This window comes from Primulina huaijiensis, unplaced genomic scaffold (genome assembly GCF_012295235.1).
Source record: "Primulina huaijiensis isolate GDHJ02 unplaced genomic scaffold, ASM1229523v2 scaffold14403, whole genome shotgun sequence".
Lineage (NCBI taxonomy): Eukaryota > Viridiplantae > Streptophyta > Magnoliopsida > Lamiales > Gesneriaceae > Primulina > Primulina huaijiensis.
In genome coordinates, this window is record NW_027342931.1 from 156,264 (window position 1) to 179,098 (window position 22,835).

Here is a 22,835-nt window from a genome sequence, read left to right on the forward strand (position 1 = left end):
TTGTACGGTCTCAAACAAGCTCCAAGACAGTGGTACAAGAAGTTTGATGGATTCATGAGTGAAAATGGATTCCTAAGGTGTCAAGCTGATCACTGCTGTTATGTGAAAAAGTTTGACGGTTCTTATATCATACTACTGCTATATGTAGATGATATGCTGATAGCTGGAGCTTTTCTGGAAGAAATTGATAAACTCAAGAAAGATTTATCAAAGGAATTTGCCATGAAGAATTTGGGTGCTGCAAAGCAAATCCTTGGAATGAGGATCTTCAGAGACCGGGTGAATGGATTCTTGAAGTTATCACAAGAAGAATACGTGAAAAAGGTGGTTAGCAGATTTAATATGGATGAAGCTAAATCTGTGAGTACTCCTTTGGCTAGTCATTTCAAACTAACCAAAGCACAATCACCATCGACGGAGCAGGAGCAGGCTTATATGAATAAGGTTCCTTATGTTTCTGCTGTCGGAAGCCTCATGTATGCAATGGTGTGTACAAGACCAGACATAGCACATGCAGTGGGAGTTATGAGCAGGTTTATGAGTAATCCAGGAAAACAACACTGGGAAGCAGTTAAGTGGATTCTCAGGTATTTGAAAGGTACTGCTAGTTGTTCTTTATGCTTCAGGAAATCAAAATTTGGCTTACAGGGTTTTGTCGATGCCGATATGGGTGGTGACCTGGATGGCAGGAAAAGTACTACTGGATATGTGTTCACATTAGGTGGTACAGTTGTAAGCTGGGTGTCTAAGCTGCAAAAGATTGTTGCGCTTTCGACTACTGAGGCTGAATATGTTGCAGTTACATAAGCTAGCAAGGAGATGATATGGTTGAAATCCTTTCTGGAGGAATTGGGTCAGAAGCTTGAAGATAGCACATTACACTGTGACAGTCAGAGTGCTATTCATTTAGCAAAAAATCATGTTTATCATGCTAGAACAAAGCATATACATGTTAGGTACCATTTCATCAGATCAGTGCTAGAAGATGGAGTCTTGATGTTGGAGAAGATTCCTGGAAGTAAAAATCCAGCCGATATGCTCACGAAGACGGTAACCATTGACAAACTGAAGTTGTGTTCAATTTCAGTTGGACTGCAAGAATAAATGAGGAGATAAGAGCTGCTGCAATGATGATGTGAAGACGTAATTGAAATCAAGTCTTCAAGTGAGAGAATTGTTAGTTGAGATTTTAATAAATGTGCGTGGGTCCCACATTAATTAAAATATTAAAAATAACAAATCCCACATCGCTTTATTTACAAAATTGAATGAAGGAATTTAGTTATAAATAGAGCTCAATTCCTTCAGTTATTGTATCCCAAAAATCAAAAGCTTTTTAGCTTTGATAAAAAGAGAGTGCATAGAAAAAAAAGAGTGTATTTTTTTCTTGAGTGCGGGAATTCTCTTTGTGTGAGTTAGAGAAATTATTTTCTCGGTATACTCGGGTTGGGAGTGTGAGAAATATTGAGTGTATTGGTGTATACACTTGTTGTAATATTTCTTCCAGTTATAAAAGTTGCAGTGCTCCGTGGACGTAGCCTATATTGGGTGAACCACGTAAATCTTTGTGTTCTTGTTGATTATTTTATTCCGCAATTATTGGGTATTATCATCGTGGTTGGCATCGCTTCGGAGGTGTAATTCCCCAACAGTAAGTTGTTTTATTAAAACTAACATGCTGAATTATGTAATCGATTATTATCTTAAGAAATAATGCTATTTAGGAGGATGAGCTTTCAAGAGCTATTGCTTCATACAGAGCAGAGGCAGAGGTTTGCGACACATTTGTCCAGTTTCTTGAAACTAGCTGGGCTTTCCAGTCCTCATATTCTGAACATAAGGATAAATTGGTCAAGTATGTTTGTTGTTTCTGTCCTACTCCCTCAAATTTAGAGTTCCCATTAATTTTCATTTGAATATGGACTCACTTTGACTATTCTTTTAAAAGTGTAATCTTAAATCTTCTTTGCTGTTGATAGTCAACGAACTTTTTCTTTTACCCTGTTATGGCAGTGAGGAACTGGAGAGACACGAAGAGTACTTTGCAAACTTGGCAATAAGCCTTCTATCTGCATACAAGGTACCAAATATCAGGGCCATATCATAACTATTCTACTCATGGTTGACTGGTTAGACCATAGGCATGACACCAATGCTTTCTTACTTGTACGGTGCCTCCTTGACTATTCAGGAAGAGTTGGGAGCTTCCATTTCGTCTATTCGGGAACTCGTGAAGAATTTTAAGCTCGTGGAGAAGTTATACAGGTACTTTATCTCTTTGGAAGTGTAGTAGGTGTCAGTTAAAAAAATCAACACTTTTGATATATAGTGGTGCCAGGTTAGATGCACCAGCTTCTATACAGGAAAAAACAGATGTAGCCGATCCAAGAAGACGACTCGAAGAACAGTACCAGACCATAGAAACCAAGGTACAAATTCTCACATGTCCAAGTCTTGTACAAACATATAAGAGTTCAATCCATCAGAAAATGTCTCATTCATTTCATCAGTGTTTCTGGCATGGGTGTTAACAAATTTCATCCATATTCTTTTTTTCGTCTCAATGATCTCTATCTGGTTCTTGCAGTTCATAACGGCCTTCAGTGTAGTGGAAAACATTAAGCAACGACTTCCTACTCAAGATAACGAGATTTCAAGGTGAGTTATACTTATGTCTACGTTTCATGAATGTAGAAAAATGTACTACCGTTAATAGCCATAGTGGTATAACTTAAAAGAGGGCGGATCCCATATTGGGGAGAGGGAGGTGATGTGACGATTGAGTGGACTTTCAGGGAACGAATCAAGTACCTCTAGAAAAATTCTTTACAAAATTTTAACATTATTTGCTCCCCCTAGTATCATGGCAGGATCTGCTCGTGATTTTTAACTTCTGAAATAAACAACATGACTCATTCTTTCTAGGAAAAGTGATGCAAGAATCAAGGAACTATTAGACGCGCTTGAGTTGATCAAACAAGAATTCGAATCCATTGAGAGACCGACATTTGAAATAAATACTTCGTTGATCAGTGTCGAGACACCATCAAAGGTGAAAGCCTCAAGAATTCCCTTTCTATCACCGAGGCAGCCTCCACAAGACAAACCTGAGCCTCTTGGGAGGAAGTCGTTAGATGCGGAAGAACAGCTATCCAATTTGAAATTGGAATTGGAACTTGAGGATCATGGATTAGACAACTCCATGGACGGAATTTGTGACTGGGAATTTGATGACAAGATTGAGAAGGAATCAAGAAAGAGTGTACAAGAATCAAACAAAATCTAGTCACCTTTGGCCGAACCATGCATGCAAGCTTTTTCTTGCAGATCGTGGGACACTGGTGGACCAAAGAGTGAATTGTTAGATAACCATGATGATCCATATCTAATGGTTCAAGGTCCCCACTCCAGTGACAAAAAGTGTTGCGAGACAACATCAAGACAAGATGGAAACACGAGATAGGTAAATACATAGTATTTATGTGTGATACAAAACTGAAATCATATTATTCATAAGCTGAAACTAGAATATGATTAATGGGCTTTACATTTTGAAGTGGATTGTGCATATTTCCACGACCACAATGCTGTCTCAAAGTGCAATTCTGCACAATTAGAATCTCAAAGTGATGTTAATATCTTTTTCTTGAAATGTGGTTTGGAATCTTATATATCAACTGTCGTATCTTATAAAAGGAATTCAGAACAATCCCTTCTGACATGTTGGTTCATTGGATAGATACGTTCTTCTTGCACCCAATCTTCTAAAGTTCCTATTGTAATTAATGTGTGAGAGTATCGAACACTTTAAGAACCTATCACATGTATTTTCATGGCCACCTTTAGCAATGTAGGACCAGTTCACTAATGTAGCTTCTTCTGATTATTTAAATTTTAGGAGAAAATACAAGAAACCAGCTAGTATTTTTGTTCTTGACCATAAAGTTTCATCAAGTCTTTTTCTGCAACACACTTCAAATTATTTGCACTAGTTTTTATCTTGAAATTCAGTTCATTAATGGAAGTGAACTCAATAATTCAGAATTATATGCAACACTTCCAAAAGAACTATATCAACTAAATGAACCCACAAAAAGAACCTACGTAAAACCGATCCATGTAAAGTTTAGGCAAGAGATTGGAGGTTTTAGGTATGCTGCACGTGGTGGGAATGGGAACTCCCCGGTTTAAAATATGGTCTCGTATTCTGACGTAACAGTGTAATTCAAATATTTTGAATTGTTCAATCATCCAAATGTCACATAGATAGACACACTGGAAAGTGGAGTGAGTTAGCTATATATCCATTGTTGGATGAGAGCAGGAAACCTACAAAAAGCTATTGTTGAACTTTTTAAACAGTACAACAACCACCATATCTATTATCGATATTAGGCCACATAGAACAGTAGGACTCCCCTATATATGATAATCTTGGAAAGTAGAAATAGGAAGAGCCAAATGGAATAAAGGGCCAAAGTTGCTCGGTCCCAAACAACTTGTTGGTACAGTAGTTCTCATTACTGGAGAGTAAGTGGTGCGTGCCAATGACTTAACAGAGTCGTTTCTGCACTTTCGAGTCGACCCTCGTTTCTTTGATCCACTCATGTCCAGATTTGTTCAAGGGACACTAGAGTCAATCCTGAAAATCCATTCATCGAATCTGCAATTTATTGAAAGCGAACACTCGGGTGTGGATCTCACTTATTCCCTCCTAAACAACTTTGCTAGTTCACTGCACTTGTTTCATGATTCTAAACCACGTGAAGAAGAATTACAGACACAATTTTTAAAATAACCGAAAATTTTTTAAAAATAAAACAATTTTTATTCATTTTGCGACAAAAATCATAGTCAGCTATAACAGATCCCACTGAAAGGTAAGATTAAGGATTTCTCGTGTCTCTAATTTACATGGTGCTGCACCTATGAATCACCAAGTTCATATCAACGCAAGGAGCTAACTCGATAGTAAAGTGTCACCAAGTGTTTCTGATTCTATACTAATCCTTATTCTAGTTATAATCCAAAAAGGAAAAATTACAATCCAGTTCCTTATATTGAAAGACAACATATCACACAACCTAAACATATGAAAATCACAGTGCATAAAGTTTCTTATAGTCATCCTCCGGGATTTCCTCATCCGACATAATCATCGACACGGACCATGATTGTGATCTACTATTTCTTGCCGACAAGCGGCGGTTTCTCAAGTTAGAAGCTTCAATGCGGTGCATTATCACCCAGTAACACAATGTCCCGAGGGTCGTAACCATGATTAGTGTCCCTATAACGGTTATTCCAATAGCCAACCACCTTTCTTTATCCCCCACAATGATGTAACATACAGCAAGAAAGGCGACAGAAATAAAAGCACAAGCCAACCACATAAGCTTGTTGATAACTGTCATCATTAGTTTCTTCGCCTCCTTCTCAACAACTACCACAGATGTCTGAACGACAACAACAGCTAACGATATGAATAGTGCCAGAGAGTCAGATATCAAGAAAATCGAGAATTCGAGTCTTGGTGCAATGTTTGCTTCTCCGATAGAAGATCCTGGAGGAACTTCTTTCGGGTTATCAGCATACTGACCGGGGAGAGTAAAAATAGCAGCAAAAGCAACCGTGGCAATCAAAACAGCAACCAGAGTTGTTGAGGTTATTGCATTGTTGAGCCCTTCTGTTTGCATTTTACCGAGCCTTTTGGCTATACCACGAACCTTTCTCCGAGTTTGGCGTGTGTGCTCGATCTGGTCGCGAACTTCATGTTTTATGTCGCTTACAGTTTGTTTCAGCTCTCTGGCCGGATTTTTGGGTTGTTGAGTCGTTAAGGACTTTGCACTCTTAACACCATACTCCTGTAGGATACTCACAATCTCTAAATGCCCAGTTTTTTCAGCTGTATCAAAAGCAGTCTCCCCAGATTTGTTGATGGCATCTTTATTAAGCTGTTTGTGCTTCAATAGAGTTTGAACAATCTGCACGGTTTGGGTTAAGAATGAGCTATATTGTGCACATAGGTAACCCAAGAACAACATCTTCGAAATGAACAGATTTACAGTCGGAGTAATCTGGTTGGAAACTACACTATTCATATGATTTTATGATTCATATCTTCTGCTATAAGCTTGATTCCTTCTTCCTTGAAACTACATGAGCAATGACGTGCAAACAAAGAATATCGAATAAACAAATTTTACTTTTATTGTTTTATGTATGTATCAAATTTAAAGTTTGTTCAAATCATTATTTCCAGAATTTCATTTCAGTTATTTTTGGAAAGATAAAATTTACATAAAACTTAACAGAGGGAAAAAATACAAAAATATAGAGAACCATCTTTTTTTTTTATGACAAATTTATAGAACACACATTCGTGGAACCCAATGTCCTTTTGGAAGGTGCTCTTACATAGAAAGAGATGACATGTGAAAATTAATCATACCTGCAGTCGACCCTTCCTCGTGGCAATGTGCAAAGCTGAATTTCCCTTTCCATCGACAATGGTAAGTGAAGTATCATCTGATGCGATAAGCTCATCAACCACATTAGCATTACTTCCCTTGACAGCCATATGAAGAGCTGTCTGTCCCTTCTTATCGACCCATGTCACGATTCCTTTCTCTTTTCTTAAAATGGCCTTGACCACCTCGAGATGGCCGTTTCGTGCAGAAGAATGCAAGGCAGTTTTACCATTATTTCTTGATATGGTGGCAAGACTGCTATTTCTATCCAACAGAAACTCAACCACCTCAAGATGACCTTGTGCTGCAGCAGTATGAAGTGGTGTAGCATTTGATTGATCCACCGTTGCTAAAAGTTGAGGAATGGCGTCGATTAGGACCTTTAGAACTTCTGTAATAAAAAAAAGATTTTCAAGATTACACACTAAACAACACACTAGGTCTAAGTAATACAAACATTTCCAATCAAACATCGTGGGATCTAGACGCAATCCTTAAACTCTATAAACTTAATCTCTCTTGGTTTACATTACCATATAGGTGATATATACAATCATTTAATAACATCATATGTGATTGTAAGTAATATTGTTCGATTTCTAACAAAAACGAAAGAACCACTTACCCAATCCACCAACCTTGGCAGCGATATGAAAAGCATCGTACCCATTCTTAGCCTTGATTGAAGCAGAACCAACATCATAGTACTTTATCAGCTCCTTAACCAGATCAACATAGTTAAATTCAGAAGCTACATAAAGCGCCGTTTCGCCCGATTGGTTTTCTTTAGACAACAATTCTTTTAATTCACCTCCCCCGTTATTACTAAGTATCTCCAAAACCACTTCCAAATCCCCAGCTCTTGTCGCCGAATGTAACGCGGTATCATCTCGTTTTCGAGTAAACTGTTTCTTCATCTGCTTCTTATGGAAACTTTGTTGCCTAGCTAAACCCTCCATTATAAACTAATCAACCAAACTTCAAGGTCCCTATTGCAGTCAAAATCCCATTTTTTCCCCCTTTAACCCTTTAGGAATCAAGCCCGGATCAAATTTCACATGTGGAAACCAAAAATCTACATAAAAACTCAGACTTATAAATAAAAAAAAGGAAGAAAAGAAACCCACTAAGAATGCACGAGCAAAATCTGATTCCTGTTATATGGCAGAATCGGTATGTCAATTGGTGTTCACACTCCTATATGGATTAACTCCATATTTCCACTAAAACCCTTTACACGCTAAAGGATTTAAGTCAACGCTGAGCAATCATTTACAGAAACAAGAATTACGAATTTTTCAGCAACAAAATGTTGAAAAAGAAAGGTCCATTTTTTCAACTTTTTCAGCATATTAATCCATGGAAAGAAACCAATCAATTATCCAACACAATAAATAAGGCTAAAAGCATCGTTAATACTAGACCAGACCAGATGACACGAGAGATTTCACCTGAAATTTAGAAGAAATTGTTTTTAATTGAAATTGAATGTTTTTGAAGTTGGCAAACTTTTTGGGGAGAGGAAACTAATAAAGTATCACTTAATGTTAGTTAATCAAGTGGAATCTTCCTGCAATTAAAGCTTATTGTGCCATTATTAAATCAAAAAAATACATTTCATTACAAAATAGCATGAAAGATTACATTGAATATATATATACTATATTATTAATTATACACAAAATATTTAATTCTATAATTATCTTTCTTACCTTAAAAACTTCATCAAGTCACTTCATATTTTACATAGAAAAAAATCTAAACAAAATTTCTTTTTTAAATTGAACAACTCTTCTAAACTAAAAATAATTTCGTTTTAATTGTTTAGTATTATTTGATCAAATAAAAATTAATAATAACAAATACAACACGTATGCATCTTTTATTAATATACATAAGAAAACCGACCCGATGATTAATCATGATTATATTTTTCAGTAAAAAAAAACATGATTATATTTTTATATGAGAGCTTGATTGTGACATGATTAGGAAAAAAGTTAATTATAATGATGTGACCAGTCTATTATTTTAAAAATTAATATTTCAAATATTTTATATATAAATGTCGCATTTTATTTTTTTTAAAAAAATATCAATTTATATTTTAAGATAAAAATTATTTAATACGTTATAGTTTTTATAAAAAAAAATTAAATTGGCACATGACATAGTGAATAATTTGAATTAATTTATTGTTTACAAATATCTCTTGTTTTAAAGTATAATAGTTGATGTATACATTGAAATTTTTAAACTTATATTTTTTATACCGAAATGAATTTGATTTGTGTGGTCTCCCCGCGTGTGGTTAATATAAAAGTCAAGGTCAAGGATGCCTGCTGATTGTGGTCTGTGGGCTCCCCACGTGTGGAAAACGTATCTAGGAAAAAACAAAAAAAACTTTTCATTTATTGTAAGTTGTATTAAAGTAGTTTTTTTTTTTAAAAAAAAAAAAAAGAATAATCGACCAAGTAATGAAAATTACAATTTTCTCCCGGTTAACATGTTCTAAGATTTAGTAATATAATTTGTTAATATTTGATTTTTATCTAATAATTTTTTTGGCTTATTTTTGGCAGTAAACTACTAAACACATCGAATATTGTTTATTTGACAATGATGTTTTCTTATATAGCTCATGTAGTGAAAATAAATTTATATTACACACATTATAATAAATCAAAACAAAAGCGAATTAGAAAACTAAAACAACACTCAATATTTCAAAATCACAGGAAAAAACTTATCATTTCTCTTTATTTTTGCTTAGATATATTTTATTATATATAATATATGTTTTATTTTTGTCGTGTGAGTCATGTAATGTTTGGTTGATTTAGTGATTTCGATTTTAAAAAAATGTGAAAACCAAGTCAAAAATCGGAACAAAATTAAAAATTATTATATCAAAATCAAATTTTAAAACTTAATATAATAAAACCCAACGGGTCATGTCTGTTGGCCAACCCATCTCTCAATGATATTAACCGGATTGAGTTACTAATTTAGTTGTCCGTTTTTGTAGGCCCGCCTCCACTGTCCAGCCCATTTGGGCCGTGGGTCGGAACAGGTCAGTCCATCAGTTTTTTATAAGTTTTTATTATATATTTTCATTGGCGTGTGTGTTTATAAATAATTTATGAACGATTGATAAGTTTTGAATTATTTATATTATTTATTATATTTGATTGAATATGTAAGATTTATAATGTTTTGTATATATTGATGAATTTTTAAATATTTATATGATTTATATATATATGATTATTTTTTTGATGAATTATAAAAGATATATTATTTATAATAATTTATGTATGGTTTAAAATTTTTAAAATTTTGGTGGGGTGAGGTTTGTCCAACCCACCAAGTTTGCGGGATGTCCCACACCAATTGCAAGACTGGAAGCAATCAGAATATTTCTTGTCTATGCATCATTCAAGAATTTTAAAGTCCATCTGATGGACGCGAATGGTGCATTTCTGAATTGTCAGCTACCTCGTTCACTACCGAGGTGGCTTGTTTGACATGTCTGCTTTCTCATTATTATTATTACATTTATTCTCACTCTCGTTTTTATGACATTTTCCTCGATACATGATTTTTAAAAGGGTAATAAAAATAAAGCAACATCTGAAGTTAGCGTGCATATTGTTTCATTTGACTGTAATCTCAAAATTTATATTTAGATTAATATTTAAATATTTCTCGTTATTTAATATGCATGTGTTTGGCTCACATAACACGAATCATGCCAAAATATGATAAGAAGAATGCAAAAATCTAACTTTTATTAGGACATTGTGAGTTTCGATTCGGTCGTCTGTTTTAACCTCCTCAGTTTTAGATGCAATGCAACTGAAATTTAACCAATATAATGGAAAGTAAAAGAAAATAAATGCATGAATAGAATATTGTATCATGTAGAATTGAAAAAAAATAAAAAAAAAATTCTGAAAGCTGGATAAACTAGATTAATTGCTGAAAAATAGAATTATAAATATTAAATTACAACTAAAAACTATAAATTTTCATATCAAAGCTGAAATTGCTGCGATTAAATTTCATATTTCACTTCCTTGCATGCAACTACTGCTTTGACCTGGTCTTGTTTTCTTCTTTTCCACTTCTCTCCACTTGCAGATCCCTCGACTACCCAAGTTTTTACCATTTGTTTGAGTTAATCAATTTTCTTGGGCTTTAATTCATAATTAATATATAATTTAATGAACATTAAATTACATTTTGAAAAATGTACCCGCATTGTTTACAAATTCTGAACTGCCATAAATATTAAATTAAAAAATATCACATTTAAAAAAATTAAAAAATGTGTAATGGAAATCATATCAGTTGTCACACAAGTTTTCTTACTAATTGTTTTAGTTCAGCCATTTGTCTTTCTATTAATTAACAAACTTAATATTGTACGTGATATTATTTAAGGGAAACCTTAATTACAATTTATTTCTGCAACCAATAGAAATTAATTGGTTGAAATAGATTTCAAAATATTTATCATTCATTAATTAACTTCTCCAAATGAATGGTTGGTTTTAGACTCGTCTTTAAGAGTTGCTATACATCGTCTTCAGAATCAATTATATAATATTATATTAAGAAAAAAATTCTTATATTTTTGGTATGGATTTGTGATCATTGATCAATATTTTGATATTAATTAACTTTTACTAAAATACTAATATTTATAAATTCAAATATTCACACATTATTTATTATAAATTAATATCAAATTTTTTAATTCAAATATTCACAAATTATTTTCTACAAATTACATATCTATAATATATATAATATTTGTCTTGTTTTGGATCGAATATAGTTCGAGAGTAGGTCTCATGTGAGACCGTCTCACACAAGTTTTTGCCATAGTTCGAAGATAATCCGGTGGTCGAAAAATGCCTGGAGAACGATCCAAACTTACCTATAAATTAGAATTTTCGAACTCCAAAAGAAACCCTAGCAGCCACAACCCTCCTCTCTATCCCTATGATGTTTTATCGTGAAAGTGGGGTTGGGGAGGGTTTTGAGCTTCTTTTATATTTTTTTTCAGACTTTTAAATTTCTAGAAAACACTTAAAAGTGGCAGTTAGTTTAAAAAGTGTTACAAAAATTCTTAAAATTGGGTTTTCTCTTTTCTTCTTTTTATTTAATATGCTAACCTGATCAGTGGCGGAACCAGAAATATGGCTTTGTCCGGGCTGGAATTTTATACTCTAAAATCTTTTAATATTTTAAATTGATCTACCAAAGCTAATATCATATTATTCAAAAATTATATAAAATTTACATATACATTAAAAAAAAATAAAATTGGGCCAACCTGGGTAAACAAATATTTAACTCCGCCCGTGCTAACCTCACATTTAAAAAGGTTAAAACTTAAAATAAAAGTGTTGAAAGTCTAAATAAAAATACCCTCTTTTAAAATATTTCTCATATCCCAAAAATATTAAAAGATCCCATTTATCTTTGAGTGTGTATCATGTGAGACCGTCTCACGGATCTTAATCTGTGAGACGGGTCAACCCTACCCATATTCACAATAAAAAGTAATACTCTTAGCATAAAAAATAATACTTTTTCATGGATTACCCAAATAAGAGATCTTTCTCACAAATACGACCCATGAGACCGTCTCACACAAGTTTTTGTCTTTATCTCAAGGATTTTCCTTGTAAATTTAAAAAAATTTAATTTTCCTTCGTGCTCGGATATCTTCTACCGAAATTCAAATCAAAACCATCACCCTTGGAAAAAAATCATAGCTAATTCAAAAATATCATTAGAAATATTAATTTAACTGTCAACTTAGTTAAATAATTAATATCTAGTATTCAAGAAGATTTTCATGCAGTTTAGGTGGATTTTCTTAATTTAATTTAATTTTTTGGCATTAAATATAGACTCATATGTTACCAATGACTTTCCATCGTCCGTCTTTTCCTTCCATCTATCTCCAATAGCCACCAAATAATTCTATTGTATCTTTATTTTCGACAACATAAAATTGTTCTAATTGAACATTGTTATCTCGTACTTATCCGTTATTATGTCTACAATAATTTAGTAGACTCGAAATAATAACATCGCCTTAATAAAAAAATATCAATAAAATATTTTTTGACGTGGAAGATCAGTCAAGGTTGCAATCACATAACATTATCATAATTTTAAGAAATTTTAAATCAAGGCTCTAGTACCACTTGTTGGTCTCATGTGCAGAATCTTGATATATAAATATGAAAATAAAAGATAAAATTGGACGTCAAAACTTACATAGAAAACTCCTAAAAATTATTAGGATAAAAAATCAAGACAAGATGAAAGAATTCCATTATAATATTTTATGATGTACAATCACTTATCGTGTTTTCAAAGAGAACACACACTCTCTTAATATAGAAAAACAAAACTCTTCATAAATATTGTAGAACAACATATTCAAATAAGAATTTATTAAGATTAAAGAAGAACTAGAGAATGTCATGATTTCATTTGATGGTTACTTTGTCGCACATCTCCTGAAATTGCATGTGAATACATTAATTTTGTATATCACGTGTTCACTTATTTCACACATATTTTGCGGACAACTCGGGTGGGTTTTTAGAATAATTGTTTGTGACTTCTTACCTGTTTGCGTTTCCAGTCCTTCGTTAATAATGATCGAAGACAAATCCACTAAAACAGCAATCCAGAGTTCGAGCCATCATTAATCTTTTTAAAAAATAAAACCCCATATAATTTTCATATGTAAATCATTCCACATCCAGTAAAAAAAAGTTTTATTTGAATCACCACCACATTCATAGATAAATACCAAAAATCATATTTGCGATTCAAAATAATAAATAAAAATATGTTTTTCTCTCTTGTTTTCAAGAGAAAATTAGATTGAATCTTTCAAACCTATGGATATATATATATTTCAGAATTTTGAACCAAGTCGTGCGGATGTTGCAGTTAATCTGGACTCTGACGACACAATTGACGAAAAACGACCTGGCCCAACACTCCCGAAGAACAAATCGGACAAGTGATGCCCAACATTGTCGGGGTTAAATCTGACTACTAACCATACTACCCTTTCTCCGTATTGTCGAAGAACGAGTATTGTAAAACTCGCGATATCGTCGAAATACCTTTCTTGCGATAGATACCTTAATATCATATCGGAGTTGGCTATCAGGTACTACTCACTCAGATTGTTTTTATACGCTTGGTCAAAGGACTTTAATGTCTTGAATATTTCTTTGACTTTTTAAGACGTCACGACATCCGAAGCTTCGATGCGGAGTGTGTCGACGACGTGGCTCCATCCTAGCCGTTCATAGTTCTCGGCGAAGTCTTTAATCTTAGTTTCGTGCTTTGTGAACCAAACCTCGCCGAGGAGATATTTCAGGTTCGAGGTTCGGACTTTGACGACCACGTGTTGAAGATTGTTGGCCAGGTATAGGCGAGACAGAGAAATGTCTTTGTAGGTCTTCGCTTCGGCATCAAGTTTGAGGAGGAGGACTGAAATAAGCCAAGCCAATTTCCGAGAAATCGTCGGCGCCGGAGTTGTGTCGAAGTCCGAGAGTCCGAGATATGATTCTTGCAAGGAGAATTTAATGGGAGGCGGCTCGTCGGAGAAGATGTCGGTTAAAACACTGCTGTAATCGGAGAGGATGGTTAGATAATTCATCACTTCAGTCGTCAGATTGTGAATCCCCGCGCCGGTGGTCGGCAATTTATATGACCTTTTTGATACGGCTGATTCCAAGTCACTGAACGAGGTTCGAACGAATTGGCCGATCCATATGAGCGACGTGAGCGCCTGTTGTTTGATACTCGCCGTTGCTTCGGATGAGAAAATTGAGTCGATCTCCGACCACTGGTCGGAGATCCCGGTGTACATGTCGAGGAGGCGGAACACTTTTTCCGGCGCTATTTTGGAGGTTTTTGCTACATCTTCCGGAAACCCGAACAGAATCATAGCTCCTTCTCTCGTGATCTCTGCGAAGCAGGACTCTCGGATTGAATCTGAATTCGCGAACACGTAATCGCAGAGAATTTTCTCTCCATTGAAGAGAGTTTTCACTGCAGTTCTCACGGCGTTAAGCCAATTCTTGATCCTCAACTCCAGAGCTTCCCAATCCATTTTCTGAATTTGAGAAAAAGTAAATTTTTCCACACCGAGCTTGTAAATTCCTTCATCAACAATAGATTTGCGAAGAATTTTGTATATTTTCAAGCATTCTTTCGTGTAACCAGACGAAATCATGCACTCAGCAATCAATCTCAAATCCGCAAGCACTGCAGTCGAGACATCTTCAACTTCATATATCGACTCATTCACAACCCTGGCGTCGTCACCATTATCATCATCGTAATCGTCCTCGTAATCTGAGACACTGGATTCGATCGAGGTGCGAGAAGACCGAATAGAGACCGAATCCGGATCCAAATGGGCCCGATTCAAGGACAAAATCTGGTAAAACTCCTTCTGCAGCCTCTTCATAGCAATCTGCATCAAATTCTGCGCGCGAATCAATTTCTCAGACTTGGAATCCTCGGTGATCAGATATTGCATTCCCCTGTGCAAAATTTTGACGCATTTGATGAAATCCTTGGCCTCTTTTCTATTATCATAGAACAGAGAAGTAACTCGCCCGAAACCAGTTGCTTCAATGTCCCATTTAACGATCATCGGCTCCACCATATCCAGCGTCCGAGCCATCACCGAGTCGTAGAAACTCGGGCGAGCCGGCGAAAATCCATACCGCGAAAGAGAAGAGAATTGATCAGAAGACGGAGAGGCCGCAGGAGAAGAAGATTTTGGCGAAAACAATAAGCTCCTCATGCCTTTTCTCGGCATCCTCGATCTTCGGAGTCTTGATTTCGGGAAAGGATTGGAATTTGGGAAGGAGATTTTGAGAGTAAACTGGTTTGGGTGTGTTGGGTTTCAGGAGTGAAGGGTCGGTTATATATAAAGGCTTGGGGATTGGAAGTTTCCAAAAATGTTGCTTGCCAGTGTTGACGCGGGGGAATACGTTATTTGTGTGCTTTGGCTACACTTAAGATATGTAATTATTAAATTAATATTAGTTAAAATAAAAAATAAAAAATAAAAAATAAAAAGTTGACCAACCTATTCTTGCAAAGCTTGCTGCTATCCCCATGAGTCTTTGTCGCGTTTCTTGATGCATGCGTACGCACGCTTTTGAGCGTTGACAACTCTCATGTTGCGACTCCAAGCAAGAATTTTCGATGCAGTTCGTTAAAAAAGTCGTGAACAAGTTCCGTGAAGGCAAGTTAATGTGTTCGATTCGATTATTTTATATATTTCTATATGCTTCCAAATGAAACAATCGAGTCCTTTTTTATTGGTAATTAATTTTCCTCAGCTACTGCGGACAGCAATTCAAAAATTAGAACAAAACACTAGATGAAAAAAATATATTAAAATTTCCAAAACTTGAAAAATACATGGTTATGATTGATATATTAAGAATAATAAAATACAAGATTTAGTTGGATTTATAATGTGTAATGTCTTTGAAATCAAGTTTGTTTTTACGATCATTATTCATTATTAGGGATGGAGGGAGCTATTAGAAATCAAGCAGGCAATGGTTTCAAAAACAAATTAAATAATTGTGTATATTTTGTTGAAAAAATATAATTCAACGTCTGATAATTACTGAGGCGCAGACAAGAAACCGACAAAAATTAATGATTTTTTTTTTAATTGTCATTATATTTTTCAAAATCCCTTGAAAATGTTGGTAAATTATATAGTTTAATTTGGAAGATGGGAAACATATATATTCGTAGAATCCTTTTCGAGTAGGTCGCTTTGGGTGTCAACTTGATTCACAGTAGTATTTGAAAAAAAAATTTCGTCGATTCTGATATCAAGTACAAACCAAAAATAATAATAAAAAAAAATTTGATCTATTTTTTTTCTAAAAAAATGAAATCTTTCGATATATAAGAGTCGGAGCATGTAAATTTTTATTAGGAAGTCAATTTTTTTAGATGGGGAGATTGTTAGAATTGAATATCGAACTCGAGACCTCGTCTTAAATTTGAGACTTTGATATCAGATGAGTGATAACATGTAACCAATTTTTAAACATCATTTTTTAATGGGTAAATCGTAATTTTTATTAAGTAGAGAAATGTTCAATTACAATAATTCCAACCAAATAGGAAAATTCCCACACTCACAAGTAAACGGGGAGGGGGACAAAGGAGCAAAACGAGCAATGTAATTTTTGCCATTGGAGTCCCTCACCGGTACACCACCAACGCCATATTGATTAAGTTGGTCATTCACACAAGCATGCATCGACGTCAAGTTGCAGAGTTCCTTGGGGTGGCGCAGCCCATTCTTTTAGCGATAGCTGTCTCGCGTCCAGGAGTCTTGGCTGTTGCTTCGTTCTAGTATGTTGGAAGTCATGCAGTAGTCGCACCAATCCAAGCTTTGATTTAGAGCTACTATACGCTATTATTTCCATAGATGACTAGCTTTTCCACCAACACAAAATTTCAAAAAGCTTACTTTAATATCTAAAAACAATACAATCTTTTTGTTTCTAATTTCAATTTCCAATAACTGTAATGATAACTTTCCACGCAGATGATCACAGCTGACATATTAATTACCGGTTTCATCTTTACAAGTTCCCACAAATTTTCAACGAAAATCACCCAAACAATATTAGGGAAGAAGAAGATGATGAAGATTACTCAAAACGTGACGCCTCACATATTTTATCAAACCAATTCGAACGTAGGCTGTGTGGCACAAGAAAACATTGAACATGAAACTGTCATTCTCATGCATCTCCCGCCTCCCGTGTTACTCTTTTATTCCTACCACACAATACTTCATATACCGCCGAATTTACAGAAACAGAAGGGACTGATCGAAGATATGAGAGTTTCCCATCGATATTAATCATTAAAATTTTGAATATTTTGCATTCAAGCCGGCCCTTGTAGATCATAGTCAACTTTTATCCGTAAAAACGTGAAAAAAAAGATAGAAAACGAAAAAATCAAATTACGTTATATATACGAAATTTATCACCTAAATCGAAGAAAGGAATCGAACTAAAAACTTCTCTCGTTTTCAATGAAATTTGGGTTTTTATTTTCTTTAATTCACAACCTATATATAATTTTGTCGAATATCGCCATGATATTAGCTATCTAGCCAGCATGCATGTGTCCATCATATGAAAAAAAAAAAAAAAAAAACATAGCCTAGCGTCCAAAATAATGTACTCTACTGATAATTAGCCATCATTTGAATCTTTCTCGGAAGAATCCAATTGTATTTTCTGGAGTCTTTGAGTTGTCTCTGTTAATTCAGTTGCTTTCTCCTCTCTATTCTTGTTGTAGGCTTCAAAGAACTCTTTATTCTCTTTCTCGAGCTCCTTCCACACTACAATATTTTAAATACAATCACAAATAATATAGATTATTAACAAGTCCAAATCTGTTTCGAATATTGCTTATTTTACACCGATTCTATCATATATAGTTCATGTAATAAGAATAAAGCATATACTACACATATTAAATTTTATTAAAAAATGAAAAAATAAGGCAAACTTTACAATGGGGAAAAAATTGTTGTTTTTGGTCTTCTTAGATTTTAATACGTAATATAAGTTTTATTCTCACCACATATTATAGTATCAGTGTCAAATAAGAAATGTTTAGTAGATTCAGTGGCTTCAGACAAAAAAACTACCAAATAAAAAAAGTCAAATTACTAGATGAAAACCTCATTTTAACAATTTACAAAACTAAAGTGAAGTTCACGTCAAGAATTCAAAATGATATAAATTCTTTTATAAGATTGTTAATATATTTCTCTAGAAACTTGACTGACATACAGATACGAGGTAGCTAGATACTAATCGAGAATCGATTTCTCACCACCTAGCTAGGGGGCCATATAATGTGCTCGCAAGACTTGACCACATGTGTCTTTTAGTGAATCATCACTAACCTGTGGAAGTAATAACTGGCTGGATATTTGCATGTTTGGAGAGTGCTTCCATGCATTCCTCTTTGCTCATGTTGAACGTTATGCACTTCTCTATCAAGTGTTGTACCTGTTTTAATTTCACCCCCAATCAATTTTATCCACAATTTAAAACCATTATTTGCAACAAACATCGTAGTACTAAAAAAATTTCAGTATCATTTAATTTGTTCGCCATAAATATGAAATTTTTTACATCCTCGTATTCGATTATCGATCTCTTAACTGCAATCGAGTTCGAATATANGTTTTACCGTGTGGATGTATTGAGTAGAAGAGCCAGATGCCATATGATCGATCGGTGTTCTTGAAAATATTGAGAAAGAAATTAGAGGGTGGGTGGGTAGGTGGGTAGGTAGGTTCGGTGGAGAGGACTTTGAAAAATGGGAAATGAATGATATGGCACTTGCAGAAATTAAAATAGCTCCAAAAACCTTCATTAATGGAACCCCAGACGTTGAAAACGTTCGAATATTAAAACAAACAAAGAACGATGATGTTGACATTATTATATTATATGTTAATGTAAACAGTTTCATGTGTACTATGGTAGAATGTTTTGTTACGATTGAATTTCGAATTTAAAATTTGTGATTTTGATGTCAGGACAGGTATATAATATTTATATCTTCAAGAAAATAAATTTATAAAAATGGTTTTCAAATAGATTTTTATTTTAAAAGCTTATTAGTTATTTCTAGGTTTTTGTCAGTGAATTTTTGTTGCTCGAAAATAGATAGCGACGGACATCATGGATCCACGTAATCCAACGATGGTGTTGTCGATAGTATCGGGGTTCGATAGCCCCACGTGGAAGGCGGTAGCTGATTGGTTGAGAGGAGATTAGGGTGGATTATAGTACTTAAGCACCCCAGCCGCTCTTTAGTTGATATGTATAGAATTTAGTCACTTCACGTGAATAGTGGGCCCATTGTACATAAGCACATGTATTTTATGGAGGTCCAAATCAAGAGACGGTGGATTATTATTTACGAGTTATTATTAATATAAAACCTTTGTGGAATTGCCGTGACGGCTTTGCTCACTCCTCTGCCGTTCAATAAACAACATATTTTATAGCTATTTTTTCTTCTTTTTTGAAATTTTTTCTTTAATAATTTAGCTTCCAAAAATGAAAATATAATCAATGTTTTTTTCTATTATATATNAAATACACACACTAGGTGATACAACTATTCGAGATGTATCTTAAATTCTTGTAGATGAATTTTATGACCAAATCAAATATTGTAAATTAATGTTAAAATAATTTAAACATCTATATGTACAAATCATCTATGTGATTTACTTAAACTTAATTGCGAAAATATTATTAAGATATATATCCTAAATGTTTCAAATTTTGTAGTTATATGTTCTATATATATATATAGACATAGTTCTGATATGTTGCTTACTCACATTGTTCATCTCATTGTCACTCTATATATACACATATACAATTTGTATATGTTTCAACACATCTAATAGATGAGTATCACATATATCAATTGTTTTAATTTACATGTCTTATATATGTCATAAATAGCATATTCAATTAAAATTTATTAATACCCAAAATTTATAGATTTATTCTATAATTTCAACAATATGTATCTATTAGGGACCCAAAAAAGTTAAGGAGTTGAGATGGTAAATAAATATTTTATTATTTACAGTTAACATTATTAATAAATATTTTCAGCAGAAATTATTATAAAGATTTAAAACAATCAATTTTAAGTCAGTGGACAGCTCGTGCCTCAGTAGTAAAAAAAACCCTCGATTCGACTCCGCCTCCAGAAACCCTAAAATCGCTACTCTCCGGAGTTCAGGTATACTCTCTCGCTTGCACATTTATTTCGAATTCGAATTTTTCTGCTCCACGCATCTGATTTTAAGCTGATTTACGAATTCTGGGTTAATCGGTCGATTGATTTTGCAGGTAAGGCGTCGCTAAATGGCCCCCGCTAAAGGTACGTCTATATCCAGGTTCAATGAATGACTGTTTCCCTTAAGAGTATGAATTGTAAACATGTAAGCTTCAATTTTTTGTCCGCTGTATTTACCAGGATTACTGTAATATATTTCTTCGTTTCAGGTTCCTATAAATTGGTTGGTGTTTGTATTAAATATTATGGAAGGCCAGCTAGTAGATATTTGAAATGCTCATTTCAGATGTTTGCCGCATGCCTAGTTCATGCTACATATCGATTTGTATTTGTCCTCAAAGTTTCAATGATTATTGAGAATGTTAACTTTTGGTTTAGTAACCCCCATGAAGTTGGCTTTTTTAGGAACTAAGAACTGGGTCTTTAACATTTATTGATTGTGTATCTGTTATGCTATTTCGAAAACAGCCACCGACTTGAAATTGTGCATTTACCAGTGAAACCGTCAACCTTTATTGGGTCCTGAGACCAATAATATTGGTCTCCTGTTCTTGTGCATATTTAGTAATGAAAAAAATAATACGCCACATCAGTTTGATCTCAGTGGCTTTACGTAGCATTTACAGGTTGTGCTTTTTATATCGAAGATTAATTGTTATGCTTTAATTTGGATGTTATATCTTGAGCGTTCTGATATTAACTTTACGGAGTGTTGAGGATATCTGTTTTTTGTTAATATTTTTACCTTTGCATTCATTTGCAGCTGATCAAGCGAAAAAGCCAGACCCAAAGGCTCAGGCCTTGAAAACTTCGAAGGCTGTAAAATCAGGTTCAATAACATTTAAGAAGAAGTCGAAGAAGATACGCACAAAAGTTACATTTCATCGACCAAGAACGTTGAAGAACGACAGAAATCCCAAATATCCTCGCATTAGTGCCCCTCCCCGCAACAAGCTTGATCATTACCAGATTTTGAAATATCCACTCACCACCGAGTCTGCAATGAAGAAAATTGAAGACAACAACACTCTTGTTTTCATTGTTGACATTCGTGCTGACAAGAAAAAGATCAAGGATGCAGTCAAGAAAATGTACGACATTCAGAGCAAGAAAGTCAACACTCTTATCAGGTACTTACGGATTTGATTGTTTTCGTGCTTGCTTCAGCTTTTGCAGTTTTTCATGTAACCTCTAATCGAAGAATCAGTGTTCTCATACTTGTTCTGTGATTGTTTCATCATATTATAATACACCCATGGTTTTGAATGTATCTGAAGTTTACCTGCCTTTGATATAAGTTAAGTTCATCATAGGTTGTCTGAGAATTACTGGCATAATTCTTGCTGAGAACCTTTCAAAAATAGGTTCGCTGAGATAAATATACCAACGCCTATGGAAAATGTGTTCTTATTTCTAAATTGCCTAAGTTTGAAATCAATCGGTACAATACCAGAAAATAGGGATTTGGTTTGAGAATCATCTTTTGAATGCTGTAACGTAGTTATGGTTTATGATTGCTGCATTAATCATCAATTTTATTTTGTGGATAGACAATCCTTGGCTGATAAAAATCAAGAGGCCCTGTTTTCATGATATAATTGTCAAATGCATTAAGGGAATCATGGTTCATACCTTAATCACTAATCTTGTAGATTGATAGTCTTTGGCACAGAAGTATAGTTTGTGAGTTATGGAATACGGAGTGGGCCACCTTTTAAATGTTTGCATCTGTGTTAATCTTTCATTTCCTAATTCTAAACTCCCTGACTAGTTTTACTCCACTTTGCATAATATTTTGGTTTTCGATAAAATTATGACTCGCCTAATGATTTGCATAGAAGATTTTCTTGTATGTTGCCATCTACTTATTGCCTGGCTTTTGTAAACGAGCAAAGGCAACATCTCATGATTGGTTTTTTCCTTTCTTTCAGGCCGGACGGAACCAAGAAGGCATATGTTAGATTGACTCCTGATTACGATGCTTTGGATGTCGCCAACAAAATTGGGATTATCTAAACAATCACCGAGTCTCCCCCAAGTTTTGTGTCTTCGTTTGTTCAACGGATTGGACACTTTGAATTATGTGAATTTTAATGCAGAACTGTATATTGTTTTCTTTTAGACTTTGGATAATCAGGTATGGCAACTTTTGTGTTAACCTTCGATTAGTTTTTATGATTATTTCTTATGTTTTAGGATCCTTACTTCTTTAGTGATGATGATAAAGTGTTATACTATATATAAATATTTTATGAATTTAATTTTTCTATACAAAGCATCATAAACTCTGTTGCATGTAACAATATATTGTATAGACACTAAACAATAAATTGTACAATTTGTGCTGTCTTAAATACTCGAGTCTTGTATAATTTAATGTAAGATTTATGTTTTTTGGTGGGTAAT

At 34.1% G+C, this 22,835-nt stretch overlaps 5 protein-coding genes across 5 annotated transcripts in view; 2 read left to right on the forward strand and 3 right to left on the reverse strand.

The window, feature by feature from the left end:
- The window catches only part of LOC140965789 (uncharacterized), a 12,430-nt gene extending 8,759 nt beyond the window's left edge, over nt 1-3,671 (forward strand). The window contains exons 13-18 of the mRNA XM_073425970.1: nt 1,725-1,855; nt 2,014-2,080; nt 2,192-2,265; nt 2,330-2,429; nt 2,588-2,658; nt 2,926-3,671. Coding sequence (XP_073282071.1) covers nt 1,725-1,855; nt 2,014-2,080; nt 2,192-2,265; nt 2,330-2,429; nt 2,588-2,658; nt 2,926-3,286 — 804 coding nt within the window. The 3' untranslated portion in view covers nt 3,287-3,671. The remainder of the gene's footprint in view (nt 1-1,724; nt 1,856-2,013; nt 2,081-2,191; nt 2,266-2,329; nt 2,430-2,587; nt 2,659-2,925) is intronic.
- A 1,306-nt stretch (nt 3,672-4,977) lies between these two features.
- On the reverse strand, nt 4,978-7,976 carry LOC140965802 (ankyrin repeat-containing protein At5g02620-like). The gene is made up of 3 exons (XM_073425996.1): nt 7,096-7,976; nt 6,452-6,861; nt 4,978-5,984 (listed from the first exon to the last, which is right to left on the reverse strand). Exons 1-3 carry the CDS (start codon nt 7,427-7,429, stop codon nt 5,100-5,102), a joined length of 1,629 nt encoding a protein of 542 aa, XP_073282097.1. The 5' UTR covers nt 7,430-7,976; the 3' UTR covers nt 4,978-5,099.
- A 5,471-nt stretch (nt 7,977-13,447) lies between these two features.
- LOC140965829 (exocyst complex component EXO70H1-like) lies at nt 13,448-15,518 on the reverse strand. The gene has a single exon (XM_073426034.1). It carries the CDS (start codon nt 15,349-15,351, stop codon nt 13,756-13,758), a length of 1,596 nt encoding a protein of 531 aa, XP_073282135.1. The 5' UTR covers nt 15,352-15,518; the 3' UTR covers nt 13,448-13,755.
- A 1,188-nt stretch (nt 15,519-16,706) lies between these two features.
- LOC140965826 (uncharacterized) lies at nt 16,707-18,967 on the reverse strand. The gene is made up of 3 exons (XM_073426027.1): nt 18,792-18,967; nt 18,502-18,607; nt 16,707-17,928 (listed from the first exon to the last, which is right to left on the reverse strand). The coding sequence occupies exons 1-3, from the start codon at nt 18,825-18,827 to the stop codon at nt 17,780-17,782; spliced, it is 291 nt and encodes a 96-aa protein (XP_073282128.1). The 5' UTR covers nt 18,828-18,967; the 3' UTR covers nt 16,707-17,779.
- Nucleotides 18,968-20,264: 1,297 nt separating this feature from the next.
- On the forward strand, nt 20,265-22,550 carry LOC140965783 (large ribosomal subunit protein uL23-like). Its single transcript, XM_073425966.1, has 4 exons — nt 20,265-20,372; nt 20,483-20,513; nt 21,193-21,559; nt 22,361-22,550. Exons 2-4 carry the CDS (start codon nt 20,498-20,500, stop codon nt 22,443-22,445), a joined length of 468 nt encoding a protein of 155 aa, XP_073282067.1. The 5' UTR covers nt 20,265-20,372; nt 20,483-20,497; the 3' UTR covers nt 22,446-22,550.
- The last annotated feature ends 285 nt before the right edge of the window (nt 22,551-22,835 follow it).

Bases quoted from the DNA above. Each gene is read 5' to 3' on its own strand.
- LOC140965802 (XM_073425996.1), bottom strand. From the start codon at position 7,429: ATGGAGGGTTTAGCTAGGCAACAAAGTTTCCATAAGAAGCAGATGAAG. The intron at 6,862-7,095 runs GTAAGTGGTTCT...TTTTTATTACAG, and splicing joins TGCCAAGGTTGGTGGATTGG to AAGTTCTAAAGGTCCTAATC. The intron at 5,985-6,451 runs GTATGATTAATT...CAAACCGTGCAG, and splicing joins CGAGGAAGGGTCGACTGCAG to ATTGTTCAAACTCTATTGAA.
- LOC140965829 (XM_073426034.1), bottom strand. From the start codon at position 15,351: ATGCCGAGAAAAGGCATGAGGAGCTTATTGTTTTCGCCAAAATCTTCT.
- LOC140965826 (XM_073426027.1), bottom strand. From the start codon at position 18,827: ATGGCATCTGGCTCTTCTACTCAATACATCCACACG. The intron at 17,929-18,501 runs GTTAGTGATGAT...AAAATATTGTAG, and splicing joins GCCAGTTATTACTTCCACAG to TGTGGAAGGAGCTCGAGAAA.
- LOC140965783 (XM_073425966.1), top strand. The intron at 21,560-22,360 runs GTACTTACGGAT...CCTTTCTTTCAG, and splicing joins AAAGTCAACACTCTTATCAG to GCCGGACGGAACCAAGAAGG.